Here is a 20,094-nt window from a genome sequence, read left to right as displayed (position 1 = left end):
TAATTAAATATTAATATTAACTCTCTGTATGAGCATACCCATCTTCTCAAATAAGTGGCCTGCGTGCATATGCACGGTCACTAAACATACAACCAAAGAAGGGATTTTCCATCGTTTTCATCCCGGAGGTTGCAACCGACGCTAAGACGGCGATGGTCGCATGAGGGTGGGGAAAAAACAGAGATGAAAATAAATAAATCAATCAATATTAAGAAAAGCCGGAGAGAGGAATATAGTATGCAAAATTTCAAATGGAAAATCACGTGTGTTAGAAAGAGTACACTGCAGTGGAGTAATACGATGAATAAGATATTACTGTTCGTATTAATTGCTTTCTATTTTGATTTTAATTACGGTAACTCACCTTTCGATTTAAGTCGTAAGTTTGTCTAGTGCACAAGGTGTGAATTTCATTTAAGTTTCATGTCAAAGGGAATAAACTTACAGAAACTTAATACAATCTTTGGAAGATCTGGTCATTAGCTTCGGCTGAATCGCCTTTTTCTTAATTTTTTCAAGTTTTCATAAAACTGTAATTTATTTTTAAAGTTTTGCAAGATGAGCAAAAATGTACGAACAAAGGTTTGTAAAAGAATAAAAGTCCTCATCAAGTGATCATGTTATGAATAATGTTTGTGAAGCATATACAAACTTTTATAAACTTTTTTGGGGATTATACGAATTACGACCATTTTCATAAGTCCCCAGTAGGAATTCACAAACATTTACGAACAGTTTCACGAAATATTTTTTTCTGTGTGCAGTAACAATCTTTTCAAAAGTAAATTTGTAAACCAAATGCTAATGCCTGAATTTTGAAAGTTTTTAATTGAAAATTGCAGAACACATAATTTTATTTAGTTACAGGATTTTGGTTCTTTAAAAATCACTTGGAACTAATTAGGTGTGATTCTTCCTAATCATACCTATTTCCACTATCTTGAAAAAAAAATACAAAATCTCATTTTAGGCATTTTAAATACTTATGTAATCCTTTATGTTGTCTACAAATTATGAGACATTTTCGTTAAATGCACGTAATTCTTGTCAGAATATTCTTTTTTGGCCAAAAGTTCTCACAATGTGTAGCGTATCGGAATCGTGAGTTAGCTGTGTTATCCGGAATGGAACTTAGAACTCTCCCGACTACCAGTTGGGAGAGTTCTACAAGTTCAATGTGTGACACCTTTGATTTGGAGCAGCTTTGAAATTGGGATTTTTCTAAATTACATCACAATAAAGCCCAGTTTGATTTAAAAATAGAAGAAAAAAGACGATTTCAAAGCTAGCCCAATTCAAAGGTTTCCCACATTGAACTGGTATAATTCTGTCCGTACTGGGAATCTTAAGCGAAGTTCTAAAAATGAGGTAGCTGATAGATTGCAGACCTGTAGGGGGATTCTGTAACAGTATGACAATTTCATATGACGAACTTCAAATTTTTAATGTAATAAATTCCGAAGAATTAATCGGAAATAAGACTCAAATCAGTTACTAAAAGCAGAGTTCATTGCAATGAGCATTCTGTGCTCATTGGGCCTTAATGTTGTCCTGCTCCTATAGGGGAAAGTACTCTCCCTTAGAACGTTCATGCCTTCGAATAATGTGAATTTTCTTTTAGTTTTCCTAAGAGACTTACACATTTCTATTAAATATTAGTTGGCTTATCATCAATTGTTGAATATTTCGTGATAATTTAGTGTAAATCTCTTACGAAAAACAAAAGAAATTCACATTATTCGAAGGCATGAACGTTCGAAGGGAGAGTACTTTCCCCTACTTATCAAGAAAATTTGTCTTATGACATTGTCATATTGTTACAGAATTCCACCACTGGCAACAGTAATCTTGGAAAAATTGTCAATGTTGTAGGCAATCTATGGCCTTGATTATGGGCCCTTCAACAGCAAAAAGTAATTTCCTGCTAGAATTAGACAGGAATGTTTTAAGGAATGTGGTGAATGTTTTAACAGATGTTCTCTAGTCTTCCATACGTTTAAAATGAACCTGTTACAATAGCAATCACCAGAGACTGTCCAGAATTAAATACTTGTAGGGAAAGGCATATTCTGTCTATCAAAAATTATGGATCATTGCCCAAAATACTTGGATTCATGCAAGAAACCAATTGGTTTTGAATCCATAAGAAAGGCACAAAAGAGATACAAAGAGCGTATTAAGCCGACACTGAGAAAAAAGAGGGTGGGATTAACTTTTTTTCCTCGTAACTTTAACACTTTTTAGGTGTAAAAATATATCAACATTTTTTAATGTTAAGTTTACACCTTTTTAAGGGTAAAATTAACATGAAAAAAGGCTGACTTTAACCCGTAATACTCTTAAAAAGCATAATATTTACACCGATTTCGGATAAATAATGCAGGGTAAAATTAACATTTCCGGAATGTTATTTTAACTTTTTTTGATTTCTCTCATAGAGGTATCAGATCCTTGATTTCGATAATGATACTTGGAAATTAGAGACAATTTAATGTTGAAACTTTCATTTCAGCTTATTTAGTTATTTTATTAGTTATTTTCGCGTTCAGAGTAAAAGAAATTTGATTCTTAAAAAATTAAAGACCTTTTTTAATGACCATACGGGCCATCAGGGGCCATCCTTTAAAGACGAATCAAAAGACGCGATTAAATGTTTATCTAAGAATTGAGGGACATATCCATTTTGCTTCTCTTACATCTTGGCTATTTTAAAATTTATAACAGAAGTCTTAAAGTTGAGAATAGTAAGAAAATCTCTTAAATCGAGATTCATTTTAATCTCTTTTAAAGGATATGGTAAATTAAGAAATATAAAACTGTCTTCAAACCTGGCTTAATCACATAGTTTAACTCCTCTGATAGACTTAAAAAAGTCAGTGGCCTTGGTGTTTAGAAAAAAAGAAATTCGAGAGCGGGCATCAACCTTCAAGTGTTAACCCCGTGTGAAGCCAAAAAATGACCGATTTTGATGACTAAGCTGTTTTGAAAAACTTACAAAATATGCTTAAAAAAAAGATTTTATTACAAGATAATTAGTTTTTCGTAACGAAAATATTCCTTTAAATTCATTTGTACACATTGCATAAATTTGCTAAACTTGGCAAGACATGTTCAAGTAAAATGTTTGTATAGTCCGATTTTGATGATTTAGAGTTGGACAGAGAGCTTAAGAAAATCATGAGAAATTTTCCAAAACCACAAGATTTGTTTTTCTCAATGGAAAAGTTCATGTATCGCTCATTTAATTGTAAACTATTGTAACTTGGCACTATAATTGATGAAAACAATAAATAAATTAAATGTACATTAATGAGATTCTCATGAAATGATAATGTTGTTTATGACGATATTTCCGGAATTGTTGTTAATTTTCACATTGGTGATGTCGGGAAAGAGTTTTTCCTGATTCCTCTGCTTTTGTTCACTGTCTTTCTCATGTGCAACATTTCTGCTCTGAGGGGATTTTTTCTTTGATGACATCACAAGCTCCTCTTCATTGACTAACTTTAATCGTCCATCTGTTCCAGTGTAGTGAACATGAGTATTGGTGCTGTCCGAGCCAAGACTTATGCGTCCACTATTTCCGGTGTACTGAATATCACCATCATTCCTAAGCACCTTAATCTTTGATGAATTTCCAACGACATCCACAAAGCCACTGTTGAATTTAACTAGGACACGATTGTCATTGCCCACAATTCGCAAATGGGCATCATTCTTTCCGATTCGAATCTCCTTGCGATTCCCAATGACCTCTTTGCGCGCCATTGGAGATTTACTGCGTTCACTCATCTTTATCACCATTTTCAGTGTTAAAAAACATACAACTAAAACTGATACGTGATTTGTCTAGCAACTCATAACAGCCACGATTGAACTAATCTCACAAGTTCGCGGTGTGAGCTTTTATACCAAAGTACTGAGTATCGCACTCTCTCACTCTCCGCGTGGATCATGTAAGTCCCGTACGGTGCTTTCCCGCCCTGCTCTGTCTGCGGCCTCCACAGTCAATTGAAACTCCTCCAATATACACGACCAACAGACAGCCAGACAGTGTCCGGGTGTGAGTGAGATCAAAAATTGGTAAACGATAGAAATTCATTAACAAAGCATATTGGGAAGAAAATTCGGAAGATACGAAAACAAAGCCAAAAATTAGCGTAATTCTTACGAAGGGGAATTTCACTACTTTTTTCCCCGTATCACCTGTGATAAGGGTGATTTTTTCTTATCGAACCTCTTAAAATCACCTTTTTATGATTAAGATATAAATTTTGTGGAGATGTGTGCGTTGCTTTCTGTAAATAAAGCAGCTAAATTGATGGAAAAGTGATTAGGAATTGGAGGAAAATTGTGGTGATTTTGTCATTTTAATTGAATTACAAAATATCCCCTGAATTTATCAGGTTATAGACACAGGAAATTGTAAAATCAACAAAAATGTGCCACCTTTTTATTTGTTTATCTTGTTTAGTTATTTCCAATAAAAAAGGTGGCTATAGATATAGAGGCAAAAACTAAAACTATTAGGGAAGAGGAGGGGCATGTTGAGTGAGATACCTTTTCCTTTTGAATTTTAATTTTGTTGGGTCCAAGAAGCGAGTTAGTGATACTCCCAGATTTTGATAGATTGGTAATTTGGATAATTGACGCTTCACGGCCAGATCAAAAACTCAAACTTATATTTTAATTTTCCTTCAACTCCTCACTGAGAAAAAAACGGGGGATCGATTAACTTTTTTTCCTCATAATTTTAACACTTTTTAGGTGTAAAAATATATCAACATTTTTTAATGTTAATTTTACACCTTTTTAATGGTAAATTTAACATTAAAAAGGGTAATTTTAGACCCATAATACACCCAAAAAGCATAATATTTACACCGATTTCGGACCAATACTGAAGGGTAAAATAAACATTTACGCACTGAGTGAGAGAAATCCGAAAAAGTTAAAATAACATTCCGGAAATGTTAATTTTACCCTGCAGTATTGATTCACAATCGGTGTAAATATTACCCTTTTTAGGTGTATTGGGGGTTAAAAGTACCATTTTTATCTTAATTTTACCCTTAAAAAGGTGTAAAATTAACATTAAAAAATGTTGATATATTTTTACACCTAAAAAGTGTTAAAGTTATGAGGAAAAAAGTTAATCGCACTCCCGTTTTTTTCTCAGTGCGGAATGTTATTTTAACTTTTTCGGATTTCTCTCTGTGCTCCTTCAAGACCAGAATCTCCTTTTTTATGATATCTTAAAAATTAATCACACGAGTTTACTTTTGACTAAGGTTATACGGGCTTCACACCTAAGGTTTAGCCTTAGGCTTTACTTTTTTAATTTCTTGTCAGTGAAGATTTTTTGGAAAATTTGACTTAGGATTGGATTATAAAAGGCAAATGATCTATTAGATTCTGAAAAATCAATTTAATTGTTTGCTATTAAAGATTTTGAGATTCTCGGAAACTGGAATAAACCTCTAGTTTGAAGACTGCTTTACGAAAAGAGACCTAAGCCCCTAAACAATGGTCTAAAATTAATTGAAATTGAAAAAGGGGTAGCCAAGTGTCCCAGGCTTTGCGAAGTGTTCGAACTCGTGTATCGAGGTGACTTATGCCCTAGACACACTTATGACTTAAGCCGAGAGACGGCTTAGTGGAAAATGATTGAAAAGTAGTTTAACCGTTATTGCGAATATAATTGCGCTAAGCCATCTCTCGGGTAATCCTCAGGTCTGTCGAGGCCATTAGATTCTGTATCTCAGGATTAGTTTTGCATAATTTACCGTTTACCGGTTGTCAACCGATTTAAACCGATTTCTATAAATCACACAATAGATCCCACAAAATAGTTTTAAGAGTAATATAATTGATTTTCTAACATAAATTACTTATCGGTTTATAACCGACTCATTACCGCTTCATAACCGATTCATTACCGATTCACAACTGATTTGTATCGATTTTATAAATCACTCAAAACATTACCGAAAATACACCTCAAGAGTAATATAATTGAATTGCGGATTATACTGCTCTCTCTGTGGAGTTCGAGCAGTAAAAAATAGTAAAAAAGAAATAAAATTATCGATCTTCGGCACATCCCTAATTGACTTTAAAAGACTTGAGAAGATCTTCAACTACAGTAAACATACTGACTGTATATATAGTTATGCTATTAAATGATTACATAAGTTCGTGGTACTGTCAAATCTAAATTTCAACAGATATTTTTATTAGAAATATAATTTATATAGTCAAGGATATAGGGGAAACTGGGACACCACCAAATACGGGGTACCACCAAACACTAATTTTTATTTCTAAACTACTTGGACTATCTCGACCATTCCTTCAGTGGACAAACATTCCTATAGTGCCTATAAATTCCTATAGGTCTTATCCTCTGAAGTCGAATGTCCGATTAAAAAATCGCAGTGTTTGGTGGTACCCCGTGTTTGGTGGTGCCCCAGTTTCCCCTAGTCTCCATTGATCTTAACACTCGTCCTCCAAAGATGCTGATCAATTAAATTTTTTAAGGAAGAGCCTGTTCTTTTTTTTAAAAGAAAGTACGTAAGGTCGTTCCAGGCAACTTTTGCGGAGTTCATATTTTTGTGCACCAAATTATTTTTTACAGATTAGAACAAATGATAATTTGAACGGTCAATATCTGAAGAATATTCTAGGTTCTAGAGAATTTCCTATTGTAGGGTAAATGTCCTAATTCAAAACCATTTTCTAAAACCAGATTTACATAAATTTGCTACTTGACTTTTCTAGAATGTTACCGTTTAGTGAAAATTCTTTAGATATAATTTGAAAACTTCTTAAATACAAGAAAAACACACAAATGCAAAAGGCTTCAATTGGAAACAAATTAATCCAAATGGAGACAAGGGAAAGTTTCTAATTGGAGACAAACAATGTAACTGAAACCACGACGAAAGGCTTACAAAACCTTGTTGAGTTGCTTTTGAGTGCAGGATTTGTTCTTATTCCTGGTATTTTCTCCTTTCCCATTTAAAACAGAAGAAGAAAATTTTTCCAAAACAAAATCATATTTCCGGGGTTAAACCCTTTTTGTTCACGAAATATGTAATTATTTCATTTAAAAACTTCACGTACCATTAACAATAAAGATTAGCACTTAATTTAACTAAAATCAGCCAGAAATATGACATAAATGTTAAACAAAACGAATAAACAACAGTCACCTCATTGTGTTTTTCATTGGAAAACATGGTCGATCGATGAAAATTCGATGGTGAAAAGGTACACTTTTAATTTTTCTGAGAAATTAACAAATTAAAATTTGTGAATATGAATGGATTTTCGCTTTATTTGGAGCAAAATTAATTAAATAATAAAACTGTGGTATAGAAAATATATAAATATAATAATTTAGTACTGTATTTATCATGAAAACAATTACGTTTCCATTTGGAGTAGCGAAAAATTTCCATTTGGAGAAGGTTTTGAATTAGCTTAATTTACCCCACCTTCTGTAATTTTAGCTGTGTCTGTTGATCGGTGCACGATTTAGTCAAGCGTTGTGATCTTTCTTTTGGCCAAAACTGGACGTTTCTAATAAACGTGCGCATTGAATCTATTGAATTAGTCATCAGTCTCTTCTTTTATGATTTTTTCGTCGCGTTGTTGGACTAACTCAAAGTGAATAATTTCCCTGGAAACCCGTCAAAATTACAGGAAGACTTTCTAAGAAGAGGGTTCGTGGTGTAATTGGTAAGAGCGTTCGGCTCTTGGGTGGAGTGACCCTCGGCTAGACTGTCACAGTTGTGAGTTCGAGTCCCGCTCGGTGCAAACGACTGAAGCGTCTGAATGGCCAGTTTGCGGAATCTTCGTATTTTCCATTTTGTTTTTTACACTTTTGTTTTTTCCCAGTTAGTCTTTGGAATCTTTTTCTTCGGTAATTTTTGTTTTTTGGAAACTTTGTCTTTGGAAATCTTGTCTTTGATATATTTTAAACAAGTATATTTTATTAAATGAAATAATGAAATCACGTTGGTTTTTTTTAAGTTTTAAGTTATGTCCTTTTGGGCAAGGGGAAATTTTCTATGTTTTGGGAAGCTATCAGTATTACCTGTCGGGGCACCTATCTGTGTTTTTGGGAAGTTTTTAGTTTCGTACTTTAGGGCAAATGAACTTTTCTGTGTTTTGGGAGATTTTTAGTTTCGTCCTTTTAGGGCAAAGGGAAATTTTCTGTGTCTTGGGAATGTTTTTAGTTTCGTCATGGGGTAAAGGGAAATTTTATGTGTTTTGGGAAGTTATCAGTATCACCGGTCGGGACAAGGGGAAATTTTCTGTGTTTTGGAAAAATTTTAGTTTCGTCCTTTGAGGCAAAGGGATATTTTTTGAGGAAAGGGAAATTTTTGGAAAGTTATAAAATATACTTGTGCAAAATGTGTCACAAACAAAATTTCCGATAACTGTGTAAAATGTATAAAAAACGAGATCTTCAAAGACAAAGTTTCCAAAAAACAAAAATTACCGAAGACAAAGATTCCAAAGACAAACTGGGAAAAACAAAAGTGTAAAAAAGCAAAAAGGAAAAATAGAAGATTCCCGATCCCTGAATCGCCATTTAGCGCACAGTTAGCCGAAGAAGGTAGCGTATTCAGCATATTTTTGCTGAGTCGGTCAGATAGAATATGCTGACCGTTCAGCAGTTCTCCAACAAAAAGTGCTAACTAAATATATGGAAATGGCACTGACTCGCGAATTCTCGTTTAAAGGTTAGCAGTATTCAGCTGAACATACAAATATTTTCAGCTGAATTGAAATCGTTTAGCATTTGGTGCTCGCTAGGTATTTCTCCTACACAATGTAATCTGAATAAAAATTTGTAAACTGAAAAAAGTACAAAATGGCAAAAAGTCCAGTACATAAATATATAAAATAACTTTCAAAGAATACATTTTTTTCAAAAAACTTGGCTATTTTTTTCAGAACCTTTTCCACTATAAGTTGTTGTATTGGGTCCATTTCTTATCGCATGTTATCAATAGATCCAAAATAGTCCTCTTATCGTAAATTACGAGGAGATGGCGACTTTGGTACAGTTTACCTTGTCCGATTCGGTCAAGTGCAACTCATGAATCGATACATGAAACGTATCCAATCTTTTTTGAAACACTCTGAGAGAAATCCGAAAAATTTCAAATAACATTCCGGAAATGTTAATTTTACCCTGCAGTATTAAATATTACCCTTTTTAGGTGTATTGGGGGTTAAAGTTACCCATTTTCATGTTAATTTTACCCTTAAAAAGGTGTAAAATTAACATTAAAAAATTCTGATATATTTTTACACCTAAAAAGTGTTAAAATTATGAGGAAAAAAAGTTAATCGATCCCCCGTTTTTTTTCTCAGTGAAGGCAAAATACGGTCGAATTACCCTTTTCCAACATTTTAACAATCTTTTCAATTATCCACAAACTTTCTCCCATTACGATATTCACAATATTGCTATCAATGTTAGGGACCGTTTAAAATTTAATTGATTTTTCGAAGGATAAATCCCTGTTTCAAAATTTTTCAAGCCACTTTTGAATTAGGACAGCTTTGAAATTGGGTTTTTTTCGTATATTTTGAAGTGAAACTGAATATTATCATCATAATGATGTATTTTAGCTTCACAAATGGTGTGTGAAGCTAATATATCGACGACCGCTCAGAATAAGAAACGAATAACTCGTAGTAGGTAAATTTTACAGGAGAGCGATTTGAAGCTGAGACTTCACATGCATAGTAGGGGAAAGTACTCTCCCTTCGAACGTTCATGCCTTCGAATAATGTGAATTTCTGTTACGTTTCCTGGGAGATTTCCACATAATTGTCACATAATTATCAATAATTGATGACAAATTAACTAATAGTTAATAGAAATGTGTAAGTGTCTTAGGAAAAATAAAAGAAAATTCACATTATTCTAAGGCATGAACATTCGAAGGGAGAGTACTTTCCCGTATAGGATTTTTGAGATTTAAAATCTCTACCACTTTGAAAATAATTAATTTTCAAGTATAATATATACTCACAGGGAAGGTACAGGGTATGAAGAAGTATCCAAAGGGCGAATAAAACAATTTTTGTAAAAAATCGAGTTATTCGACTTATATTCTGACGAGTCGATATACGGTCAAGTTTTACTTAAAAATAGGAAGAAAGCCCAATTTCAAAGCTGCTCTTATTCAAAGGTGCCTCAATTCTCCCAACATTAAATACTGCAAATTCACCTAAAAGCCTCAGGATACCCTTTAACGACATTCGTGAAAAACTCCTACGAACTTATGCAATCATCCAATATCTTGAAAAATTTACTTATTCTTTTTGATGATGTTTGCTCATTATCTGACAAATTGCTTTATGAAATACCGCCTTTGTGCGAGATAGTAAAATTATGATCAAAAGCTATTCTCTCTCATCTCGAATACTTTTGGTGATTTTTTTCTGTATTGTTGTTTTTTTACGGGTAAAAACCTGTTGTAGCGAGGTTCATTAGACAAATTTAAGCAATTGGTGCCCAAAGAGACTATCCCCGAGATGACTCAGCAGTTTTTTCGCGCCGAATCCAAACGCTCTTTTAATGCTTAGATTTTTTTATTTTTATTCTTTGCTTTAACTCGTGACCTGTAATCAATTAGAAACCAGTAACACTCTTTACCCAATCGCGTACTGAAGCAACACGGGAATAGACTCCAGGGTAACCAGGAACGGCACAGCCATAGCCCCATGAGACAACACCCACAAGAACACCATTATGGGTCAATGGACCACCGGAATCTCCTGGAAACGACAAACAACATTCAATCAATTTAAGATTCAATTTAAGACAGTTTTTTTCTGTATTTAATAAAATAAATGATAATTTGAACTGACCTTGGCAAGCGTCCTTTCCTCCCTGGTCAAATCCAGCACAGAGCATTGTGTTGGTAATACCACCGTATTGGGCATAAGCCTTGTTGCAGGCCTCATCGTTGTACTTTGGCACAACAGCAGCCCTCAGATTATCCCTGCTCTCTTGACTGCTTTGGGTGTTTCCCCATCCAGATACCAATAACAAGGCACCATCCTTGACTTCCTCATCCTGCTCCGGCAGGCGAACAGGGAAACGTTCACCATTAAATTCAACAGGCTTCTCAAGTTCCAGCAGGGAGAAATCGTAATTAATAGTGTTGAAGTTGAATTTGGGATGCTGATGAACGGCTTTCACTTTAAAGAATTCACCACCGGAAGCATGCTGACTAGATCCCACACGAACTTTAAGACTAGATGCAGGTGTTCCACTAAAAATTGAAGAAATGAGATTATTAATAAAACAAAATATGTAATTATTTTGTGAGAGAAATAAATTACTCAGTGCAGTGAGCTGCAGTTAAGACAAAATTGTGACTGAGCAGGGATCCACCGCAGAAATGGGAGGTAGATTGAAGAGAAACCTGATGAGGTACATGGCGAACGTCCACCTGGAAACCACCTACGACTCTCCCATCGAGCCTGGGCCGTGGAAGAAAGTTGGTGCCAGCAGCGACTGCGAAAATCACAGACAAAATAATTGCACGATTCATTTTAGTGTTATTCCACCAAGTAATTATCCACAATTGATGCCTCCAGAAATTGTCCGTGGGGTATTTATTTGGTTTCAAAGTGAGCCTGGACAAGAATGCAACCTAATCTTATCAGTCAAGAAGGATGTATTAAGGGATTTTATTGAGTAAATTATTAATTTCTGATAAAACTACCAATAGTTTGTATGGGAGAGTGGGGCAGATAGGCATAAATTTCATATAGTTAAACTTTCTCAAGGTGTAATCCTGAGGTGTTTTTATAGAAGAACAAATAATTATTGTCTGTGGAAAATTTGTCCTATGAATCTGTATCAAACGTTGTTTTTAGATTAAATCGTAATTGTCAGTATTCTTGTTCTTGGTTACACTGGCGACAAGATAAATAGCACGGTTTCGGACACTGTAATATATGTTTTGTGTTTCGAAAAATTATGCTTTTAAATTATGAAAGTGATAATAATAAATGAACTCGTATATAATTACATTTTGAGTATGAAGAAAAAAACCTGAAAGTTCTATCAAGAAATTTAATACACCCAAAAAATTCTTGAAATGACACATATTAAGAGGACAATATAAATAGCACACCCTATAAGAAGTGATAGTTTTCGACTTGTATTGCAACTAACAACTTACGAATTCTATTTGAATTTGGATTAATGAGTACTTAGTTAAGTAACTTTTGGAAAAAATGAGCGCTTGACAACGAAGGAACATTAACTCTTTCGTCTCCTTTAGGACTCTGGGTACCCATGGAAAAAAAGATTTTTTCTAGACTATCTAGAATCGATAAAAATCCGATTCTTGTGGATGATTACAAACTATAAGGATGTCCAAATCTAGGATATTTTTCGCAGGATCCTAATTAACTCCTGAGCTGAGATATTTTTGGTCAAAAATCGTGAATTTTCGATTTTCTGCTTCCTTGGAGATATTGTGACTTTTTTGATATTTCTAGACCAGAATAAGGAAAAACCTCTCGGGGCCAATAAGTATGATAACTAACAATTACAGATTGCATAAATTCGAAAAACAATTTTTTTCTTAAATTTTCAAAAAACTTGTTCAAACTTTATGAGTACTCTCGTCCCCAAAAATCTAGAGGTCAAATTTAAGGTTATCTCGCCAATACCCGTCATTTGCTTTTTGACACCAACCTTGTAACAAAATTCCAAGCGGGAGCGATATTTTTGCCAATATGGCCGATAATTTTGACATTTGGCAGCGCGGGGGATTGCTTTCGGGGAAGTTTTTCCTATTCTTCCTGATTTTGGTGAATTCTGATTGTCCAGGAAGTGTTTTTTTGGCTCTAGAGAAAGCTGAATGCGTCTGCAATAACATCGTGTTGAAAGAAATGTGTTTTAAAGTGGTTTTTTTATGAAATATTTTGAGAAATTTGTTGGCAAGCAAGAATTTGGTGTCTTCTTGACCACTTCCTGGACATCCCACAAGATACTGATCAATAATTCTTCTTGTTTTAGTGATCAACATTATAATGGAGTCATTTGGCACGCAAAAATAATTCACAAAATTGATATAATTGGCTTTTGGAAAATTGAAGTTTGTCTCCTTTTCGTTCTTTTGGGGACGAGAGTACCCATGAGTTTTCCAATTTCCAAGAGGCGGAAAAATTTCTTTCTATACAAAAGTATCATATTTGACCACTAAGAGTTACAATAAAGTGAGTTTAACTGAAATTCGTTCGCTGGATATGTTGTGGTCCGGAAAGAGTTAAGGAGATCAGGATTTGGCACTATTCTAATGTGATTGTATTTCATGTAGTGTGGATATCTACTTAAAACTATCTCAAATTAGTCACATTCCAAAGATTTTTCTTGTAGTCAATCTTTTCCTTTAAATTTAACAGGATTGTGGTCCTTAGATCGTCTTGGCCATTCCAGAAGGTCAATTTTGTTCTGATTGAACCAGTTTTAAAACCTCTTGGCAAGGTGTTTGGGATCATTAGCTTGGCTAAAACCTAAAACCAAAAGCAAATTCTTTTCAATGTTGAAGTACATGTCTTGTCCAAAGATATTCTTGTCAATAAATTGGTTTATATTACTTAATATTCCACATACAGACCATACGACACTTTGCAAAAAGTAACCCCATACTATAAAATTACCACCGTTAAGTTTGACGTTCTTAATTATGTATCAAGGTCAAAATTTTTGACTTTTGCGACATATAATATTTTGTTATGTCATATCCAGTGATATTAAGCAGGAATACATCTGTTCAAAGAATATTATTACAGAATTACAAGTCCTTCTGCATATTCTCTTTAACACTAATCAAAAAACAGGTACGGTATCGTTTGAATACTAACTCTGTACGTCTGACAACGCTTCTAAACTGAGTATTTTTACATAATTGGCTTTTAGTAATGCTCACATCAATTACTTTTTCAAATTTTGTTCAATATGTTCCTTTATTTTCGGCACGGCGGCAAATAAATTGAGTTTTACTGTAAAAACAATAGCAGAATCTTCTCTATAAATCGTAATTCTTTCTCGAAATTTTCGAGTTTTCTGCGTGATTTTTAAGTTTGATCATAAAAAAAATATTGAATTAATGGTTATCTCCCATGAAATGCAGTTTACAGAAAAATTTCTTAATTATCCTAAACTTTTGTACGTAAAGCCTGTATATCTGCAACAAAGGCTTTATTTACATGATTTTTTCACTTCACATAACTTTATTTTACGAAAAATTGTGGCAATAATGCCTATAAATGATCAAAAATACAGAAATATAACGAATTTTAAAATAAAAGTAAATTTCAGGTAATATTTTCAGAGAAAATAAAAGTTCCTAAAATGACAAAAACGCATGGTTTTAACAGATACAAATATTAAATAATTATCATTTTTATTTATAATAGGAATTATATTTTCTAAAAAATAAATCATGATCGGATATAAAAATTTATATTGTGTCATAAAACATCAAAATAGGAAAATCGCTGAAGGTGTGCTATTTATCTTGTTACCACTGTATCTACTTTAATAATTCGTGGATTTCAACTCAGGCCACTCGCGAAACGATAGTAAGGGTAAGGAAAATATGTGAAAGATGAAAATATTAGCTGAGTTATTTTTTTAAAATCTTTTTCTGAAAGGTAAAAAGAAAACTTTGTGAGCAAGTAAAAAATTAAATTTCCTTGAATTTAGTTAGAGTACAAAATTGCGTTTTGAAGAAATTTATTCTTTTCTCAGCAAATTTAGTTTTTACTGTTCATTTGTACATTACCTTTCTGAATATTCCCCGGTCTCCCCTATCTCTGACGACCCATGAGAAATCTTAGTGATTTTTCTCAAGTGATATTTCCGATATTTCAATTGGCATGTGGTATAGGTAAAGCTTTTATCTTGAAGATAGAGGTATCATTCTCTTGAGATGACTTGAATAAGAATGTTTGGAAATCGCCTTACATGATTAAATAGTAAGGTGTGTTTTTCAGTAATTTTTATATTTTGGCTACTGGGGCTGACTTTGCCCCCTAAGGCTCATAACCTTTTCTTTAACTCTAGCATTTGATGATATAGTCCACATCGATCCGATCAACAATATCCGATCGATGAAGATTATCCTTAACAGCCAGAAATAAAATGAGCTTACGAGCAGTAAAGGGGGCAAAGTCATCCGTACCTAAGCAGCTTTTAAAAGATAGCTACAACTTTATAGAAAAGTATGAAATAAAGTATTTTATCAAGGAAAAGATTATGTGGTCAAAAGTTCTTAATACAAAATGATTTTTCATTTTAATTGCATTCAATGGGTTATGTAGTAGGTACTTGCTCTTTTTTAAGTGCTCCCACTCCGACAGTCCTCATCAGGAATTTTTCTAACATTGAAGTTATTTTAATTACGTCTAACCAGTCAGCTTCGCTGCACATGATTCCAAGAGGAATGGGACTGATATCCTATTCTTATGTGTTCAAGATGAACATGCACGTTCATACAAATAATTTTCAAATTAGGTTTTTTAATCTTTGAGGGATAATAATGGGTTTTAATTCATATCCGAGTACCTTTGAAATTTAAATCGCCAGGATGTCCTTACATTCTAAAAGGGATACGAATATTTCAACACAAAAGTTAGACAGTTTTCGCTTCACCAAGATTTTACAAGGGTTTTCGTTACCCCTACTTTTTTAATTCAATGACTTATCCTTAAAGGATTTAAGGACTATTACATAATTTTTAGATACTTTACTACTAGTGTCCTGTCATTTTATTTAGAGACGAATAGTTTAACTAATAGGGGAAAGTGACCATGCTTGATACGATCCAAGCTTGATAATAACTATTTTTTTCCTACGTTAATCAATAATTATGACTCACAGCAATATATTTTAATAGCTGGTCCTAAGCCTCACATTTCCTAAAAAAATTAGGATACCAGCTCTTTTTTCCTAGTTTCAGGAAGCAAAAATCAAAATTGGGTCCAAAACTGTAATTTCGATACATGATATTTAATAAGTATTTCTTAATTAATGTCGCTGTTTTCGATGGTGGTGACAAATTCATAAATTCTACCTGTGTCCATCCTATATTTTAAGAAGGGTCCATGAATGATAATTTAAATGTAGCAACTCTATCATTAGATGTGTTTCTTTCATAATTACACCTATTGTAATCCTCCAATTTTATCGACAATTGACATAGTCTTCAACCCTGTTGCGTGAATTTTAAGGTTGCAGAGTGACATTTTCATGGACTCAAAGTGAAAAAATGGTTTTCGCTAGCGCCCTAATGTCATAAAAACATGGCTTAGAAAAATTAGATAAAAGTTATTTTAAAACTAATAACCAGTCGTACAAACGATTTAAGCAGATAGATTAGAGTTCCGTCTAAATATTGATATGCATTTTTTTTGTATGCGGTGAAATTTTTGCAGTGAAAATGGGCCTCCGAATTGTCGAATCAATTATTATACAGGAAGGCCCCGGACCCAACTTATATAAAAATCTCCACTGAATTTCCATTTTCTTCTTGAAGAAAATCTAAGATTTTTCAGGAACTATTTGAGGTGGGATTATGAACCTAATAAGTGAGACATTTTTTGTCATATTGGAGGAATCGCTTCGGTCTGTGTGATACTCAGAAAATAATCACAAACCTTGGAAATCATTTTACAGTATCAAGCATGGGAACTTTCCCCTATACGGATTTTAGTTTTGGTTAAATGGAGTCCATAGTCCATAGAGCCCTATAGAGGCATTCATTGGCCGTACTGCAACGTTGGAAATTTATTTCTAACCTTGGTTAAAATTTTCTCGAGGCACCCACGGGGGTAGCCTACACAAGGGGGCATTACTGCCTTAAGCCCAGTGGCCCGAAAGAGCCGTTACTAGAGGCCGTGAAAACAGATGAAAGTCAGTTCAAACAGTAGAAGAATTCCCCAGGAAGTTCTCACCAGAGCAAGTGAATAATCTGACGGGATTTGGATTATTCTCTTCCTCTTTAGAACAAGGTTGCTGAATCAAATTTCAGGATCTTGCTTTGGAGCGCCTTGGGATTGACCGTGAACACCGTTTTGAAATGGTGGAGGATCGGCAAGCGTGGGCTGCTCTAAGTTTATAATTTAAAACGGTTAAAATTAAAATAAAAAATATTTTTTTCCCTTCATGATAATTTAATTTTTTAAGTTCAAGATTAAGTAAAGAACATATTAAATTTTGTATTGACCAAATGACCAAATTTAATTACTGCTCGTGTATTGCCTTTCTCTGAATACACCCCGCTGCCCCCTATCTGTGACGATTCATGGGAAATTTTAGTGCTTTTCCTCAAGTGATATTTCAATTGGCATGTGGTAAAGCTTTTCATCTTGAAGTCAGTTATCATCCTCTTGAGATCTCAAGATGTATTGGCTAGCCTTTAACTAATCTTTGTTTTCTTTATAATATTCTAAACAAACATCAATTAATATTAATAAACTATATAGCAAAGGAGAGTTGTCTTGGTGAATTGGTAGCAAAGAAAGTTAACTAATTTAAAGGAAAACATGAATTTAAATATTTTATCAAGGAGGAAGTGCAAGGGGTAACTCATATTGAGAAACCGTCGTTACTTGTCCGAGAAACGCTTCGCAAAACCCGATAAACCCAAAAATTGCATCTCGAAACCCGAGAAACCCAATTTCTGCATAACGAAACCCGAGAAATCCAAGAATTGCATCACGAAACCCGAGAAACCCAATTTCTGCATAACGAAACCCGAGAAACCCAAGAATTGCATCGCGAAACCTGAGAAACCCAAAAATTGCATCTCGAAACCTGAGAAACCCAATTTCTGCATAACGAAACCCGAGAAACCCAAGAATTGCATCACGAAACCCGAGAAACCCAATTTCTGCATAACGAAACCCGAGAAACCCAAGAATTGCATCGCGAAACCTGAGAAACCCAAAAATTGCATCTCGAAACCTGAGAAACCCAATTTCTGCATAACGAAACCCGAGAAACCCAAGAATTGCATCACGAAACCCGAGAAACCCAAGAATTGCATCGCGAAACCCGAGAAACCCAATTTCTGCATTGCGAAATCCGAGAAACCAGAAACCCTTGTCAGAAAAAATGGGAATGAGTTATGCCTTGAGGAAGTGACTGTATTGTCGGAAATTCTGTAGGGGCAGGGGGGGGGGCAGGCTTTCAGGCTTCATACACACTTTGACTTCGAACACTTCAGATGTTTTTCCATATTCCTTTAAAACTTTATCATTTTTAAAGCTTCTTCTATTTAAACAGTTTTTATTGTTTTCCAAATGCTATGAAAAGATTTAAAAATTATTTCATAATGTGAATTCAATTTTGAAAGACCATAAAAATATTACAATTAATAATAAAATCTATAATTAAGGTAAAGTATCCTCGAGTCGACCGCTTCTCGACTCGACCACCCTGGGTTTCTCAAGTCGACCGGTGGAAATATTTATTCAATTTATTTACATTTACAATAATATTTATCGAATGGTTTATAACATCATAGGGTCAATTATTTCATAATTAATTCAAATGAGTAAAAATATCATATAAATTGACCATAAAACACTGAAAAATCATAAAAAGACGGAGCGTTAGGATATTTGTTAAATAAAAATTCGCAATTTTTCATTAAATTATGGCATACTTTTTGATATTCTTGACTTTTTTCTTAAGGAATTATTTCAATTATTACTCTCACAGACTACCTGAGAATTCAAATTTTAAGTTTAATCGCAAGTTGAGGATTTAATCTTTATATTACTTGTGCAAAAATTTTAGTACCATGACTAAGTTAAAGATTAATTTTATGTATTAAAATTAAAAGTGCATTTTAAATAAATTGTTCCTCAATTCGACCGGTCGACGAATCATAGGAAGTGAAGCTTTTTTCACTTGAATGTTGTTCTACTTCTGAATGAATTCATAAAAGTGAGTTTTCCTATTTATTTGAATGATTAATTAAATTTTAAGTTCTATACATGATGTGTTAAACAAGCGAAAGTTAAATCCGTGACTCTTTAGTTTTGTGATTTGTTTAATTTAAAAAAAGAAATGGGTGGTCGAGTAGAGGAACCCGAGGAACCCCAGGCGGTCGAGTAGAAGTACACTGATATTGCAGTGGTCGAGTAGAGAAACACTTCGCATTATTGAAACATTTTAATTTTTTTTATAAAATTTAAAATTATATTATGACTAAATGAAGTTCACAATTAGATAGATAAGGATCTATCTATTCTATAGTTTTAGGCAAAAACCCTATCAAAAAAACACAAATTATAACTGTTTTTTCATAAGTTTTTCACAAAATCTATCCTTAAGTGGTCGACATAAGATACCTTACCTTATACCCATTGTACCAGTTCATAGGTTGGAACTAGTTCACCTTTACTATGGATTCCAAAACCTTTCCAGCAAACCTAAACTTTGTCAAAAGGTATTGATATTCTATTGATAAATTATCTTTTTAGAATCTTTTCTAGTAAAAATATTTAGCTTGCATTCCCTGTTTCCGTTAAAACAAGAAACATGTTTCATATTTTGTATTTATGTTTCATGTTTTCTGTTTTTCGATGAAAATTGTTTCCTTTTTCCAAGACACGTTCCAGTGATTTCAGAAGACTAACTAACGTCTGGAAAATAAAAAAATGTGTAAATTAATATTCATTAAAAATGAGCAATTTAGTAAAAGTTTATAAGGAAAAAAAAACATCCAGGATTAGTCGCTTAACGCGTCGTCAATTCAATACCATCCAAGCTGTAATTTTTATTTATTTCATATTTTATGTGAAATATATTTCTTGATAAATATTTTAATCAGGGGATTTCTCTTCTGAACCTCCTGTTAATCGTGCTTTTATTAATTGTACTCTCTTTTGTATGTGCTGCATTTTTTTTTTTAGAAAATCTGTTTTAGCGCGTTTTCAAAAAACTTTAAATTTCAAATTTTAGCGCGAAGATTGTTCAGCCGAGAAACATAGTAAACATAGAATATCATCGCACAGCTGTTTCGAAAA

The 20,094-nt window shown here is 33.6% G+C and overlaps 3 protein-coding genes across 3 annotated transcripts in view; 1 reads left to right on the top strand and 2 right to left on the bottom strand.

The window, feature by feature from the left end:
• LOC129803250 (origin recognition complex subunit 6) overlaps positions 1 to 20,048 on the top strand; it is a 76,067-nt gene extending 56,019 nt beyond the window's left edge. The window contains exon 4 of the mRNA XM_055849699.1: positions 20,030 to 20,048. The gene's annotated coding sequence lies outside the window, so the exon portion shown is untranslated. The remainder of the gene's footprint in view (positions 1 to 20,029) is intronic.
• On the bottom strand, positions 3,002 to 5,004 carry LOC129803280 (uncharacterized). Its single transcript, XM_055849730.1, has one exon. It carries the CDS (start codon positions 3,802 to 3,804, stop codon positions 3,319 to 3,321), a length of 486 nt encoding a protein of 161 aa, XP_055705705.1. The 5' UTR covers positions 3,805 to 5,004; the 3' UTR covers positions 3,002 to 3,318.
• LOC129803259 (trypsin-1-like) lies at positions 10,602 to 11,696 on the bottom strand. The gene is made up of 3 exons (XM_055849708.1): positions 11,377 to 11,696; positions 10,900 to 11,306; positions 10,602 to 10,806 (listed from the first exon to the last, which is right to left on the bottom strand). Exons 1-3 carry the CDS (start codon positions 11,586 to 11,588, stop codon positions 10,661 to 10,663), a joined length of 765 nt encoding a protein of 254 aa, XP_055705683.1. The 5' UTR covers positions 11,589 to 11,696; the 3' UTR covers positions 10,602 to 10,660.
• Positions 20,049 to 20,094: the final 46 nt, after the last annotated feature.

Source organism: Phlebotomus papatasi, chromosome 2 (assembly GCF_024763615.1).
Source record: "Phlebotomus papatasi isolate M1 chromosome 2, Ppap_2.1, whole genome shotgun sequence".
Classification (NCBI taxonomy): Eukaryota; Metazoa; Arthropoda; class Insecta; order Diptera; family Psychodidae; genus Phlebotomus; species Phlebotomus papatasi.
The sequence above is the reverse complement of the archived record's forward strand: the minus strand, read 5'-3'. Positions and strand labels throughout refer to the sequence as shown.